This window comes from Artibeus jamaicensis, unplaced genomic scaffold (assembly GCF_021234435.1).
Source record: "Artibeus jamaicensis isolate MK-2021 breed Jamaican fruit bat unplaced genomic scaffold, CSHL_Jam_final scaffold_474, whole genome shotgun sequence".
NCBI lineage: Eukaryota > Metazoa > Chordata > Mammalia > Chiroptera > Phyllostomidae > Artibeus > Artibeus jamaicensis.
In genome coordinates, this window is record NW_026522046.1 from 42,015,375 (window position 1) to 42,030,773 (window position 15,399).

The 15,399-nt window shown below is 59.2% G+C and overlaps 1 protein-coding gene across 2 annotated transcripts in view; it reads right to left on the bottom strand.

The window, feature by feature from the left end:
• Positions 1-15,166, bottom strand: part of PDE9A (phosphodiesterase 9A) — an 89,059-nt gene extending 73,893 nt beyond the window's left edge. Inside the window, exon 1 of one of the 2 annotated variants that reach the window (XM_037144584.2) lies at positions 15,000-15,166. In XM_037144584.2, coding sequence (XP_037000479.2) covers positions 15,000-15,068 — 69 coding nt within the window. In that variant the 5' untranslated portion in view covers positions 15,069-15,166. The remainder of the gene's footprint in view (positions 1-14,999) is intronic. The other variant, XM_053657872.1, reaches the window with a different exon arrangement.
• Between the last annotated feature and the right edge of the window lie 233 nt (positions 15,167-15,399).

Below are 15,399 nucleotides of genomic sequence, written 5' to 3' on the forward strand. Positions count from 1 at the left end.
GGCAGGACCGCATGAGAAAGCCCGGGTGTGGCACCTTCCATTTGGGTTCCGCATGTGAAAATGACTTGTCATTGTCCCTGTCCCATTTACCCTCATCACTTCGGCATCTGTTCAGTGCAAAGGCTGTTGTTGGCCATGGCCACTGAGGAAGTTATTCCTTCTGAGCAGTGAGGTGCCCGTCCCACCGGGCAGGAGGGTCGTGGTGACAAAACAGGGGCCTGGACAGCTGAGGGGCGGCCGGGCCCCTCTCCCAGCGCCCTGGGCTTGCATCTCCTTCTGGATCTTCCCCGGGGGGTATGGGGGGAAGGCCCCCCAGTTTCGCTTCCTGTTTCTCTTTGAATAGAAATCCCTCGCAGCTGCTGAGAACATTTCCTGCTGGTTGTCGGATTCTAGTTTGGATTGGCATGGAGTCAGTGACCACTAGGAATTGTGGGTTTCTCACACGGATGTTTGTGGGGCTACGTTATGAAGTGCTCCCAACCCAGGACAAATATAATAACTGTACTGCGATTAGGTTTGGGCTGCGCTCTGGAGCCTGGGAAAGACAGACCCCACCACGGCTGTGGGAGAAAAGCTCAGTGGGGGGGGGGCAAGCGGGGCCGGGGGTGGTCAGATGACCAGGGATCCCAGCTTTTCCACCAAGGAGGCCCCACCAAGCTGCGGGGGCGTTTGTTCCCTTTCACGATCCCAGAGAACATCTGTGTTACCTTCCTAAGTCAGGAAAAAGCACCGAGTTAGGTAAGTAATACTTGGGGGTCGGCTGCTGTGAAACATGCAATTACGTTCATTGTCGCACTAGTGCAGCTCACTCGCCTGCGAAGTTTCCTCTTCCGACGCCTCAACAGCAATTTCACAGCGCTCCTTTGAAGGGGGAGTAATGACTCTGAGGGCAAAATTTTCCACCTTCTAATTCTCCTATAGTCTCTCGCCCAGGCAACTGTGAATGGCTAGAGAGGAAGGTGAGACTGGTAGACACCATGAGGCTGGGTCCCAAAGGGAACAGGGGAGAAAGGGACTTTTTCTTCCCGCGAGTGGCCTTCCCGGGGGCGATGATGTATGACCTCTGCATGTCCTTCCTCCATTAAGTGGAACCGGGAGCCTCTTCCAGGCACATTCCCTTTAGGCCCCTCCTCAGTCTTCCCACATTGGCTCTTGCTCTTAAATCTCAGCTATACCATGTGGTCATAGCTTTATTCACTCTTACAACTTGACAATAATGCTCATTCATGATCAGTGTCGCCCTGACATCAGAAGTCTCTGCCCGACCCACAGAAAGGCACTGACTTCTAAAAACAGCCACTCTGGCCTCTGAAAGAAATGGAATGATTTCACCAAACTGGCCCTCATGGAAAGGGTGGATCGCCAAAATCGGGAAGCAGCCTCGATGCCCTTTGACGCACGGATGTCAAACTGCGGCCGGTGCACGAGCCCCGAAACACTGCCCAGCAATGGAAGCAAACCAGCGGCCCACCCAGCTACTCCCACGGGGATCGCGGGGTTTGGGCTGAGCAAGTAAAACTCAGTCCCTAAAGTTCACATGCTGTAGGATTCCATTTACATGACATTCTTGACATGACAAAATTATAGACATGGAGAACAGAGCAGCGCCAGCTGGGAGTCAGGGATGAGGGGGCTCGGGTGGGTGGCACGGGGGTGGGGAAGGAGCTGGGTGTGGCAATGAGAGGGACGGAGCTGCTCTGCCTGGTGGCCGTGGCGGAGGACACGGGTACCTGCACGTGTGATGGAAGTGTCCTAACTGAACACAGGTGCTCAGGTAGTCACCGCGCACAGAGGACGCGGGGGACTGCCCCGAGGTGACATCCTGGTGGGGACACTACACTGAGTTTTTCGAGACATCACCACAGGATACGCAGATCTCTCCATCGTCTCTCTTACACAGGAATCTGCAATCGTCCCAAAGAGCCTATTTGAAATACGGAGATGGCGCCAACTCAGGGCTGCTGTGGGGGACCCCCTCTGAGGAACCCGAGTCCACAACCCAGAAAGGGGGTGGGGAGCAGGTTGGGAACATTTTGGCCCTTTGACCTAGAATCCTTTTTCTAGGAGTCGCTCTTAAGGAAATAATAACAGCAAAGCATCAGCCCCTGTTCTGGGCACTTTCCCTGAATCGGCAAACCTTTGCGGCGAGCCAGTCACCTCCCGGGTTTATGCCCAGACCGCTGTCGTCCTGTGATGTCACCCTGCCGTGGTGCCACGATGCGCAGCTGGGGGCGATCCCCTCGTCTTACTTATTACACGGAGTTCAGCTAAACGCCTCATAAATGACGAAATGGTCACCTTTAGTAAGCCTCCACAATGGAGCATTATACAGGCATTAAAACCCTGTTTTTCAAGGCAACTAAACACTGCACCGGAAATGCTGCTGACGTGGTATTGAGTGGAAACGATCAGGATAAAAAATTATGTAAAAGACAGACGTGCATGTGTGTGCACGCGCGCACTCACAAGAGAAAACACCAGTGGGAGAGGTCTCCCCTGCCCGGCATGGTCATGGGTTGTTTCATTTTCTTCTCACGCTGCTCTGCATTTTCCAAAGGCTCCACCCTGAACAGGCAGGGCCTGTACAGCCAGGACGAGGTGTCCTCTCACTCCAGCACTGGGGCTGGGGACGAGGAACAGGACCGGCTTCTGCGCGTTCCCGTCCAACAGCGAGCTGCCCTGCACTCCCATCGCATTCTCGTGAGAGATCTTTGCCATTTTTATTTGGAAAGACTATTCCTTGGCATTAAGCCAAGCAGATGAGAAAATTAAATGACAGTGAACCAGAGGACAAAACCCAAAATTTAAATGGCATTCAGCTAGGAGTGGGGGGGGTTGGTGAGTGAGAGAGAGGCCACTCCGAGAGATGCAGAGAAGTGGGAGGGGGAGGTGAAGGCGCGGGGGTGGGCACACTGGATGGAGAGCAAGGACGGAACAGGGAGGGTTCCACGGCTCTGTGCCAGCTGCGGGCGGGCAGGCGGAGCGACCGAATGAAGCTCAGGGGAACCTGAGGCCATGCAGAGGGAGAAGGGCGCCGGAAGACAAGGTCCCCTCCCCTCAGAGTCCCTCTGGGTCCTGGTAACTGTGGATTCCGTTTTCTCTTCTTAAGTAGATCTACTTAACTTCTTTAGACACTAATGACAAAGCAAGCACTCAGTTTAATGTGAATTAATTCAATCAGACTTAATTGGTGGGGAGTGGAGAGCGACCGAAGATCTCAACTGTAACATGCAGCTGGCAGACGGGGAGGCAGCGATGTCAAAATCACACCCGAAAACGAAAGTGCATGTGATGGGCGCTGTGAGAGAGGGCTGACCTTGAGGGCCCGGAGGGCACAAGGGGCAGGGCGGCATAAGGCAGGAGGGGAAGGGAAGGTGTGGTCTCCTCACTATGCCCCTCCACACTCCAGCCCAGGACTCCTGCTGGGGCAGGGCACAGTGGCAAAGCGATCCCGAATCATCGGGCTTCCGGAGCCAAGTAAATGTGAGCCGAGGCTGGAAATGCATTTATCATCCACCGGTTAAGAGCCCCAGAGACCCCAAATCATGCCCCACCTCCCAAAGACACACAGCCTCAGCCCAGGAGCCTGGGACTGTCACCTGGTGGTCTCCAGAGTGTCTGCAGATTCGAGGAGATTAAGCCTTTTGCGATGAGATAGATTACCCCAGATGATCCAAGCAGGCCCTAAGTGAGGTCACAGAACCCATCACCCAGGAGGCAGAGGGGTTGCCAACGCACACAGAGAAGGCTGGGGCCGTCCCTGCAGACAGTGAGTCCTCTACCCTGTGTGAGGTGCAGACGGGATGTATAAGCGGGACCAAATTTCAGGGGGGACCCACGAGGGGTGGGCTAGAGAGAGGAGACACTGAGGGCTGAGGAGCAGGCCCCCGGCTGCCCCTGAAAGAGCTGGTGTGGGCCTGGGCAGGAGTTGGGACATTTGCAAGCTGGAGGGGACTGTCAGAATGTGTGGGGACCTCCTGTCCTGGGGGAGGATGCTCTGTAGCAGGACACAGCTACCCAGGCTGTCTGCTCCCAGCGCCAGCTCTGACTCCGGCCGGGCGGGCTTCGGGGCGCATCCCCTGCGGGATCTGTGGCGGTCTCGGGCCTCCCTCGCACTGAGCTCATTTGTCACTGCCGATCCGATCACCGCTCCTGTCATCCTCCTGGGTTGCCTTGTTTTGTGTTTTTCACTTCTGGTGTCTGAGGCCCATCTCCACCATAAATAATGGATCACAGGGGACTGAAGAGGCAGAAATCAAGGAGCCGAGAGCACGAGAAGCATGCTGAGCCGGAGCTCACAGGGCTGTGTCAGGAGGGGAGCGTCCGAAGGTATCTCTCTGGCTTTACTTTGCTTTGCTCCTTGAGCTCAGATTCAAAGAAGAGGCACCTGCGGGCCTACAGTCCTTGGGTTTCCCCTCCCGGGCCCCTCCCTGCTCTTCTGCCCACTTCTCCCCTGCGCGTGACCCAGCTCGGCGGTGTCGGTGCGCTCCATGCAGCCGGTCCCTGGGGTCAGGGCTCCTGGACAGGGTAGTGGTGGGGAGGAGGGCCTTCCGTGGGGAGGCCTGTCCCAGTGCGTAGCCCCTGCAGCCCTGTCTCCAGGCGGGATGTGGGAGCGGTGGTGGCTGGGTGAGGAGATGTAGGAGGAACCGAGGGAAAGCGAGACCTAAGACTGGGAGGCGGAAGGACCCCCGGCCCCATCCTAGACCCAGAGAGCTCTGCTGGCCTGGTAATCAAGCATCACTGAGCTGGAACCGAGGCCCTTGTACCGGCGCTCCGGGACAGTGGCCGAGTGTGCCCAGTCCGAGGCACCGCAGGGAGAACTCGTGGACAGGCGGGGTCCCAGGAGCTTCCTCCTGCCACGGGGAGAAGGCCTTCTTTCCTCCTTCCCTTGCCTCCTCTTCTCCTTTCCTTGTTATTGCTTGAAATTCCATTAGAAAAACTGAGCATGGTTCTCCTGCCAGAAAAGAAATGACTTGGAACGTGGGCAAGAGGGACCTCGAGTTGGCCCAGGTCAGCTCCTCTCCTGATGCCAAGGCGGCTGGAACACCTTCCCGCCCGTCCTGCTGCGTGTCCGTGCAGAGGCCAGTCTGCTCCCGCCAGGCTGCAGACCTCACGTGCCTGCTCTGCTTCAGGCCCCACCGGCCCCCGAAGACATCCATGATGCAACATCAGTGTCTTCCAGACCACGCTGAGACCAGCTTCGTACCGCTGCCATGGCCGGCGTCACGCAGCCGTTGGCCTGTCGCTCACTGTTACGCTGAACCAAAGACTTGCTCTCGGGCTCACTGTTTAGTGCGATGCCTGGGCTGCCTCACAGTGGTCGGTTGGAAGCTGTTGACTTCCTGGCCCCCTCTCCCAGAAACCAAGCCTGGCACTTCAGAGGGGCAGGTGGGAGCTGGAGCCACCTCGAGGAGCTCGTCTGGCGACTGGGCCTGGCATGGCACCAGGGCTGCCTGATATGTCATCTGGAGGATGCACCGTGCAGTCACTGCAGAGGCTGAGACTGAATCAGAAAACCCCAGGCCCAGCAGGGCCCGGAGGCTTCCAGGAGGCCCGGCACCCAGCGGCAGCCCTGGCTGCTCTAGCATCAACATCAGGAGACTTGGGGTCCCCAGTCCCTGGAGATGCCTGGGCTTTAGGGAAAGCCCTGGGAGGGGAGATGCAGAGTGAAGGCCGGTGTTAAAACTGGGGTGCGGGGCTGGGTACTCTATGTCCGGTTCCAGTGATATGGTGGGGAGCAGGGAGTGAGGGTGGCCGGGCGTCTGTAGCTCAGAATGCCGGCCCGAGTCTGCTGGCCCACTCAGCCCACACCTCCCGGGCTCGTACACGGGAGCCCCTTGGAACAGGTGGTGACTGTGGGTACACACTTTCGTACCCAAGGTGACAGCTTGGACTCTGAGAGGAGCCCACCAGGTGTCTGTCCGAGTCTCCGTCACCCAGGCACCGTCTGCACATGTGCGTCCTCTCGGCTCCATGAGGCTGTGACCCATCGCGGTCACCTCCTCAGCACGGTGCCACCCAGAACTGCTTCAGGAAGCATCTGCAGGGAAAGCATCGTGGCCAGGTCGCCGCCCCCTTTACACCTTGGCCACGGGGACACCTCTGCTGGTCCTGGCTTCTTGGAAGATTCCAGGCTGTCCCTGCCAGCAGGGCACAGACGCTACCTCCCATCTCTGCTGCTTGGGGCTCAGCCTTCAAAACACCACACGCAAAATGGGACTCAACCCCGTGTGGGGACCATGGCTGCACAGCCTGGCGGCGCAGGGGGGTGTCAAGTGCTGAGGACTCCAGAGGTCACACGGTCACTCCCCGGCCACCTGTGGAGTCACATTTCCCAGCACTTCCTGTCTATGAACTAGGCTTTGGATGGTCTTCTCTTCACTGTGGCAGCAAGACATTCTAGCCGAGAGATTTCGGCGTGTGTCTGACCGTGGATTGTGAACCTTTAACCGCCACTCACGCCGTAACCTTTCCCTGTGTGAAATGCAGCCCTGAGTGAAAACATTTTTGGCGGCTATTCCCCAAAGCACTCGGGAAACAGCGGGACCGATGGACTCCGGACAGACGCGGCCTCCAGCCGCACCCAGCTGCTTCTGCGGCTAGTGGCTGCTCTGGGCCAGCTGCTCTGTCAAATGCAAACTCCAGGCGGAGAGGTTATTGACCATTGCTAGGTGATAATGTCAAATGCGCTGCCTCCTTTCTGGCTATTTGTAAGGCAATAAAAGCTTTAAAAAAATCCCAACGGCAGAAGCCGTGAGGATCAAGACAGCTTGAACCCCTGGGCTCTGTCAACTGCTCTGCTTCCAAAATAACTCAGTGCAAGGTGCAATGGGCCCCGAGGACGACTGAACCCCGTCTGGACAGATGGTGCTCTGGTTACCCTACGGCTGCCATTTAGCGGTGGTGACTGGAAGGGCGGCAGTTCTTCCTGACAGCAGTGTCCTGGGTTTGCCAAGGAGAGCCGGCCTGTGCCGAATCCTGCCAACTCCAGCCATTCTGCAGTGGGCTCTGACTTGGCGTCCCTGAGGCCCCCGTTCACCTCTGAGCAGCTCTCCCCGGGCTGCACAGTGGGGGCCGGTGGGGGGTCCCCCCTCCCCCACACTGGGCCGTGGGGGAGGTGTGGCCAGCAACCAGGTGACAAGCCAGCAGAGTGCTCCAGGGCTGTGACGGACGGGGCTAGCCACGCCCTCTCCGAGCACCGCAGGTTTTAGCGGTGAGGCCCATTTCAGGGCTCACCTCACTGTTAAGTGCTGCGGGCAGCACTGCCACCTCCTCCAGAAAGACAAATGGACCCGAAGCCTGGGAAGGAAGCCTGGGAACCGTGCCTGAGCTGAGCGCTCACCCTCCCTCCCTCCCCTGCCCTCCCTCCCCTCCTCCTCCTCTGAGAGGGCCAGAGGAGAGATGAAAGGCATTCACCCATTCACAGGCTTTCCCTTGGTGGGAAGAATGGGGGAACCCTGACTGGTGTGGCTCAGTCGGTTGAGCATCGTCCTGCAAGCCAAAGGCTTGCAGGTTCCATTCCTGGTCAGGGCACACGCCTGGGTTTCAGCCCCTGGTCCAGGCACCTACCGGAGGCAACCAATCGATGTTGCTCTCTCACATCAACATTTCTCTCTCTCTCTCTCCCTCCCTTCCTTCCCCTCTCTGTAAAATCAAAATTAAAAATTAAATTAAAAAGAAGAAGAATGGGGGAAGGAAGCGTGGACTGGGGGCTAATGTGGGACCCACGGTCACACGGTATCACTGAGCTGGAAGCACCCACAGAGCAGGCCTGGACACGCGGCCCTGGGCCGAGACGATGGTGGATGCCCACGGGCCGCACACCAACCCGGGAGCATGGGATGAGGGCTCTGGGTGAGGCTCCCCCAACCAGACACGGGGCCTGCGCCTCAAATCCACAATGTAAACAAATAGATAGTAGGCAGATAAAAATAACCGCGACTCTGCGTGGCACTCCTGGCGTGCTGGCCCCATTTTAGACTTGACACAACCCACTTCACAGAGGGGACACTGAGGTGCGTACGTAACTCGCACACATGCTCCCGGGTTCACAGGCTGCCGGGTTCCAGCGCAGACCAGCTTGCCCCAGATTCCGTGCTCTTGACCATGACATCATGCTGCTGCTAGATGGGCTGAGTGTAATCGAATCTGAAAAGCATCCGTCCGCCCTGGAGAGTGCACTCCTCTGCCCGCCTGCCATGTGTCGGGGGCCGTGCCGCACAGGAACCTCCTACGTGCACGACTGTGACCAGGAGACGGCAGGGTTTCGGGGAGCAGTTTCTTGTAAGACACAACAACACGCCACTGCAGCGGGCCTGCACTTTGCAGGCCGAGGGCGTGAGCACAGAGACCGAGGGCTCAACAGCATCAGGCAGATTCGTGGCGGATGGATGCGTGCACAGAGTATTCCCACTCACCCAGCGAGACGCTACTCCAACCACGCGGGAGGGCATTCTGACACATGCTCCAACTAGGGGGACCTTGAGGACAGGGCGCCGCATGACACGAGCCAGTCACCCAAGGACAGGGTCCGAGTGATGCCACTCCCGGGAGGTCCCTAGAGCCGGCGGGGTCACGGGGACAGAACGCACAAGGGTGGGTGCCAGAGCTGGGGGTGGGGGTGAGTGTTTGGGGGGATGGAAAGTTCTGGAGACAGATGGTGGTGACGGCTGTGTGACAGTGTGAGCGTGCTCAGTGCTCCTGAGCCGTGCACTCAGACGTGGCTGACAGTAAAACTTCATGTGTACTTCCCTACAATTCTTAAAAATGGAAAAAAATGTTAGCGGGGAACCTAAGCCAACTGAATACAAGGTTCTGGCTCCTCTTTAATTGTGTCGGGACCTCGTTTTCAGGGGTGCGCGGGGCTCCATTCCCAGCATGTGCTCGCAGTGTGGTCAAGGGCACGGGCTGCCTGCACCTTCACACGCGGAGGTGTTTTCTGAGTTCGGAAATGTCTGTGGCTGTCGGCACAGCCCCTGAGTGCGTTTGCACGTGACCCCCCGCAGGACTGCCAGTCACGGCCCCGGGAGAGACGGGTGTACCTCTCCTGCAGGCGGGTTTTTAGGTCTGCATTATATTCAGTTTTTTTTCTCAAAAACACTCAAACCTTGGGAATGCAGATCCTCACCCACAGATGCAGGAGGACTCAGCCTGGTGAGCTAAGCAAGCGGGGCCACCCATTCCGAGTGGGGCCACTGACCTGCACCCACCCTGGATGCATGCCGCCGCGCCGCCCTGCCGGCTGGAGCTCCTGCTCTGTGGAGCAGGAGCAGGGCCATGACCGCACATGTCTGTCCCCATGAACTCCTCTAGGTGGACACTCTCATCTCCCTACCTGTCTGGCCCAGGGGGCAGAATGGGAGGCTAGGGCAACTCCTTCCCCAGGGCAAGACTAGCTGGTGGGCTGCTGCTATCTTGTCAAGGTGGACACCTGAGGTTCCTCTGTGTCCTCTTGAGATGCTCTGAGCTCTTACTGACAAAGACCACCCCCCCAGCCCCCAGGAATGCCCCCTGCTGGGCCACCCATAGCCAGGGAATGGAGGCTGAATGGAGACGGTTCAGCTTGTGCCACTCGTGGTGGGAGAGACTGTGGTGGGGTCGGCTGGCAACACCCCCGATAGGGGCACAGGAAGCCAGCCTGCAGGGACCCAAGGCTGCCTGTGGGCCAGTTTGAGCAGCTCCCCTGCCCTCCCCCCGACCCCAGCCAGCGACCCCAGCCAGCTGCCGGCACTGAGACCAACCTCCTGGCTGCACCCATTTCATCTCTCATTTGCATGTTGCTCACACTCGCAGTCTGATGTGAGTGTGACCCTCCCTCTGCCCTTGTCCCTCTTCCCCAACGCCCAGCGTGCATTCTGTACGCTTCCCAGGCCAGGCAGCCCCGTGGCCTCTAATGACTCTGGTGAGGAGCCCTCAGCTTAGGGTGCGAAGCGCCCCACTTCCAAGATGAGTAGCTTCTGCCAGGCTGGAGACGAAGGTGCCCAGGGTAGTGGGAGCCGGGGTCCTGGGGTCTTTGGCACTGCCTCCCTCTTCGTGGTTCAGATTCATAGCAGGTTCACAGAGGTACAAAGCAAATGCCAAGAAAGCGCCTGCCATGGCTTCTTCCCGAGTCTCCTAGTTGACAGGCCCAGGGGAGAGGGAGGGGCCACGCCGTGCCTGCCTGGGCCAGAGGACGGGTCAGGTTCACTGAGCCTCCCCAAGTGACTCTCACTTAGTGCCGTTTGCAGTCACCCCACGGGAGGCGCCACCACTGCACCCACTTCACTGAGGACCAAGTGACTATCCAGCCGGGAAGTGGCGGAGCCAGCTGTCTGTCCCAGCACCACGCCCACCCCCTCCGTGGGGCCAACAGGAGCGGCCCCAGCCCCTCCGAGAAGGGGCGTGTGGTGCTGCTACACTCAGTCTGTGAGGGGCCCATGCCATCATCTGTCAGCCCTGATGCTGTCAATGGGGTTTGCGCCTCCAGCCACCCCTTTCCCAGGGCCTCTAGCTGTCGAAATGTCTGGTTTTAGCAGCCTTCAGACCTTGGCAAGTGGGAAGGGGAGAGGGGGGAGAGGGGGGAGAAAAGAGAGGCCAGCAGCTCCAAGACCTCTCTGCATCCTGGGGCTGGGATTTGGAGACATGTTTCCAGAAGTTCTTTATGGGCAGCAGTGGCCAGGCTGGTTTGCGTCAACGCTGATGTGCTTGTTGAAAAAGAGACTGAAAATCCCAACCCTTGGTTTTCACAGCCCGGCTCTGACGCAGCTGGAGACGGACGGCGCCCTCGCGAGCCCGGGTCGGGCTGGGATCAGAGTGGCCCTGCTCCTTTGCCCGCTCACCTCCAGCTGCACCCGTTTCACACTGGAACCCAAAAGGGAGTGGGAGCACCCCTTCCTCCAACCTGCTTGGGTTTCAATAAGCTTCTGTTACCATTTTAACATCTCCTTAAAGATCTTAAGTTATAAACACAGGAAGATAGATGGACTTTGCTGGAACTACTGATGATGGCCAAGGGGTCTGCCTGGCAGGAACAAGGGCAGCAGGTGGGCACTCGGGAGCCCACTGAACTGACGGGTCCGCCTGCCCTGCACAAGGGTCCTGCGGGTCCAAGGGAGAAAGATGCTCTGAGCGGTGGGCCGAGCAGCGTTAATGTGAAAGGAAGTTTCCGCTGGGCTTCGCCAGGCAGCAGGACAGACACGTTCCGGCAGGGAAAAGGTGCCTGTGGAAGGGACTCAAGGTCCCACTGCGCTGACCACAGTGGACAAGACTCAGGGCAGGTGACCCTCTGACGAACAGAAGATAGGACCACCCTGAAGACGGGCAGCCAGAGGGAAATGCCAGGTGTGTTTGTTGCAAAGGCAAGAAACAAAGGCAGAGGAGGCCGGGGTCCCTTGGGCGCGGCAGGGCGGGGCAGAGCGGGGACACAGGGAGAGATGGGCAGGAAGGAGTGGGGTTCCCTCCAGCTAGACAGCCAGCAGGGCGAGTAGACCCCTGGGCTCCAAGTGCGGGGGCTGGTGGGAGGGCCTCAGCCACAGAAGAGAGACCAAACCTCCAAGGCGGGGACATTGGGCCAGGGCCCCGCAGTGATATCGCAGGGCAGGGGGCTGTGTGCTGGCCTCAGAGGCATCCAGGGGGCATGATCTGGGGTCCCAAGTCACAACAGGGCCAGGCCAGGTGAGAGACAAGCATCGCGAGAAAGACCCACAGGCTGAGCACACCTGTGCCTGGTTCTCACCAGGAAGGGAGAGCAGTCCTGGGTGTAGGGGCGGTTTGTTAGGAACTGGGAACTGTCCTCTGTCGACTTTAACAGCTTTCAAACACTGCTCCTCCCTTTCAGTTTTTCTCACTTGTTTCCTTGGTTTAGAGTAGAAACAACTTAGCGAGTGGCTGTTTACTCATTAAGACCTGGGTGCCAGCAGATCGAGGCAGGGACAAGGACACAGCAGCGGGAAGGAAGGTGGTCCCAGTGGAGAGCTGGCACGAGGGGACAGTCCCCAAGGGGACTAACTGCTGGACCAGGGCAGTGCACCGACAGAGGCCATGCCTTTCAGCAGGCCTTGGGAGCACCAGGCTTCTCAACACGCCCCAGCCTGAGGCCAGGCCTGGGGATGCCACTGAGGCCTCCCTCTGCCTCATTTGGCAGGTAGCAAACTCAGGCCTGGACAGGCCACCAAGCAGGAGCCCTCGGGCTTCCTGGGTCAAGGGCATTGTCCTGTCATGCCAGAGGGGGCCGTCACTCAGTGGGACTGACTGAGAGTCGTGAATGGCGTGTTCACACTGGAGCCTAGCACTCGGCACATAGTAGCTGCTCAGTAAATGTGTCTGGAGACTTGACACTGTGGTCGGCCTGGTGCCATTCGATTCTTCCAACCAGCAGCGCTGCAGCGGCACACGCACAGGACAGCCCAGAAGAAGTGGCAGGGAGGGCAGGGGACTAACCCAGGGTCACGACGTGCAAGTAGGGACACAGCACTGGCCTCTGTTCAGACACGGTAGCTGTCCACCCGGAGCTTTGCTGGAGCAGATAGCACCCATGGGAGCCACCCTTTGGAGAAAGTGTGGAATGACAGCAGTGGGGTGACTTGGGGGACAGAGCAGAAAGAACGCAGGAGCCACAGGACAAATGATCAGACAGGACGACAAAACCCACGTGCCACCATGCCACACACCCGCCTTCTCTCCTCCCTCCACACCCTCTCCTCGGAGGCAACGTGGGGTCTGTGTCCGTGACCTTTCCCAGAGAGGACGGGATGGAGACAAGGGCGACAGAACCCGGCGGCGTGCGGGGGAACGTCAGAATTAATCTGGCGTTTGGGGCTTTGAGAAAACTCAGCCCTCAGTGGAAAGAGCCCTCAGCGGAGAAAGAAACATCTGGAGTAGGGACAGAGCTGCTGGTGTGGAGTCCCGGGGGAGTGGGAGGTGACCAGGGTCCAGCACACGCTTGGAAACCCTTGGCCACGCTACAAGTCCAGGTCTGAGCTTCCAATAGTGACAACAAGGGGAGAGGCCACGGAGCAAGGTCAAGGATGAGTAACGGACACCGCAGGGAGGGCAGAGGTTTAGAGACCATGGCCCACTTCCTCCTCACCTGTGTCAGCTAAAGGACATTTACGGGTCAGAGAGCCACACGGTGCCGCCACGCTCTGGTGGCATCCCCAGCTCTGTTTGCTGAAGATGTTACACCGCTTCACATACTGGCAGCCCCACCCAGGGCAGCCCAAGGACTCACTCAAGATCATAGAAGTGGCGGCATCAGCACGACCCCAGACCTGGCCCCTCCCAAGGCCACGGCCTGCCTCGCAAACGCAGGTGCCCCGGGTCTCCCAGAGCCACCCACAGGCTGCTTTCCTGGAGGTCACTGCAACCTCAGGTGTGTTGCCCGGGGAAAACCACCCTGCCCACAGTGACGGCAGAGCAGCTGGCAAAACTCCGAGCTCACTGTCCGCCCTCTGACCCTGTCCCCCTACACCCACTTCAGCCGAGCCTCTTGGGAGTCCTCTGGTAAGGAGCTGTCACTCTCGACCTGGCAACATATCATGGCGCCTCTTTGAAAAGCTGAAAATGGCTGATCTTTGACACTTTCTCTGGCAGGGCAGACAAGAATGCACCAGTGTGTGTGTGTGTGTGTGTGTGTGTGTGTGTGTTTGCCTGTGTTTTCCCATGTGTTTGTGTGTTTTACATGCTTGTTGTATGTGAATCCAGGTGCACACTGGAGGGGGGGATATTCAGCAAAGGGCTGAATACCTTCCTGTGGGGAGGGTGTTACAAATTCCTGCGCAGTCCCAGGTGCCCAGTCCTGGAAGGCAGGGACTTGGGTGGAGTCCTGTGCCTGTCTCTGCTCACCTGCCCATACAGATGCCTTCTGTCTCCCGCTGTCTGGTTCTGTTAAAGCGGATGACAGTGGGGGGAGGGGAGGCTGTGCTTTTCACTTCTCCAGGATCAAAACTGGGGAGGAGGTGAGAGCGAAGTGGCTTGTGGGCAAGTCCATCGCTGGTGGAGGCACGTCTGAGAACCAGAGAGCCCTGCACCGGCTCTGGGCCTGACTGGGCATCCCGCCCCGGCTTCCCAACCGGGGTGCTCCTGGGGAAGAGCAAGGTGACAGACACAATGTGCAGCTGACGTCTGGAAGGGTGGTCTCACTATGGCTTTTCCATGAGGGGAGTGGATGGGGGGCTAAGAAAGCCCCCCTCCAAGCCAGCTCACTTATTGTCCCTCTCAGCCAATCAGAAGCAGGGATCAGGACTCTCTGGACCCATGCCAGGGGCTTAGAAGAGGTAGGGCCACCAACAAAAGGTCCGCTCTGGATGCCTCTCCTGTGGGACTCAAGTTGGTTAAGGACACGACATTAGGAGAGCTTCATGTCTCCAGAGGAGGGCAGATGGACAGCAGAGCCCATCCAGCAGGCCACCCAGCCTTTCTGCGGGCCCAGGAGGTAGCGCCGCCCCAGTCGGCCCCTATACTGTCAGAGCTGACCACCTGAGGGAAATGGGGACAGGGACACAGACAAGCAGCTGGGAGCAGCCCCCGCTGTGCCACCGCACCTGCTCCCCACGGCCGGGAAGCTGCACTACCGCGCAGGGGGCGGCTTGCTCCGGCGCCCTCCATGTGAGGGGACCCGTCCGCAGGTCTGACCACCACCTCCACGGCATCTGCCCTGGGATCGTTCCGCCGGAAATGGAGTGGGTTAACCTACCAGCCTCGGAACGTACAAACTCAACCTACTCAGATTTGTTACAAAGAAAGCTCTGCCCATGAAATCTTAAAAGTATCGCCCTGCGAATCGCCCCCTCCCACCGCGGTCCAGTTCTTGGGGAGACCCGCCCCGCAGAGCCCTGCCGCCCCCTGCCGAAGTTGTCGGAGACCACAGTCCGGACCACGGACCAGGGTCCCCCCGCCTGCCGCCAGCGCCGCGACCCCCGGCGCTGGCACCGGGGGAGGGGCCGACGCTGCGGGCTGGCAGGGCTGAGAGGGGGAGTCGGGAGGTGCCCCGCGGCCGTGCGGGGGGCGGTGGGAAGGGCTACCTTCTGAATGCGTCCGTCGATGTCCAGGTAGATGGCCTTGGGCCGGTAGCTGGAGGGGCCGGATCCCATCTTGCGCCGGCGGCTGCACTTGGACTTTTTACTGTACTTTCTCGACGCCAGCGGCGCGGGGAGGGCGGGGAGGAGGAGGGGGCGGGGGCGGGCGGCGGAGGACCGGGGCCCAGCCAACCAGAGCGCGGCCGCGCACCGGGCCGCCCGGCCGCCGCCTCCGCTGCGCGCGTCTGCGGCTCGCGCTCCTCCTCCCGCCGCTGCCTCCCTCCTCCCTCCTCCTCCTCCTCCCTCCCCTCTCTCCCTTCTCCTCCTCCCTCCTCCCTCTACTTCCTCCCTCCTCCCCCATCTCCTTTCCCTCTTCCCCCTTTCCTCCCCTCCCCCTCCCTCTTCT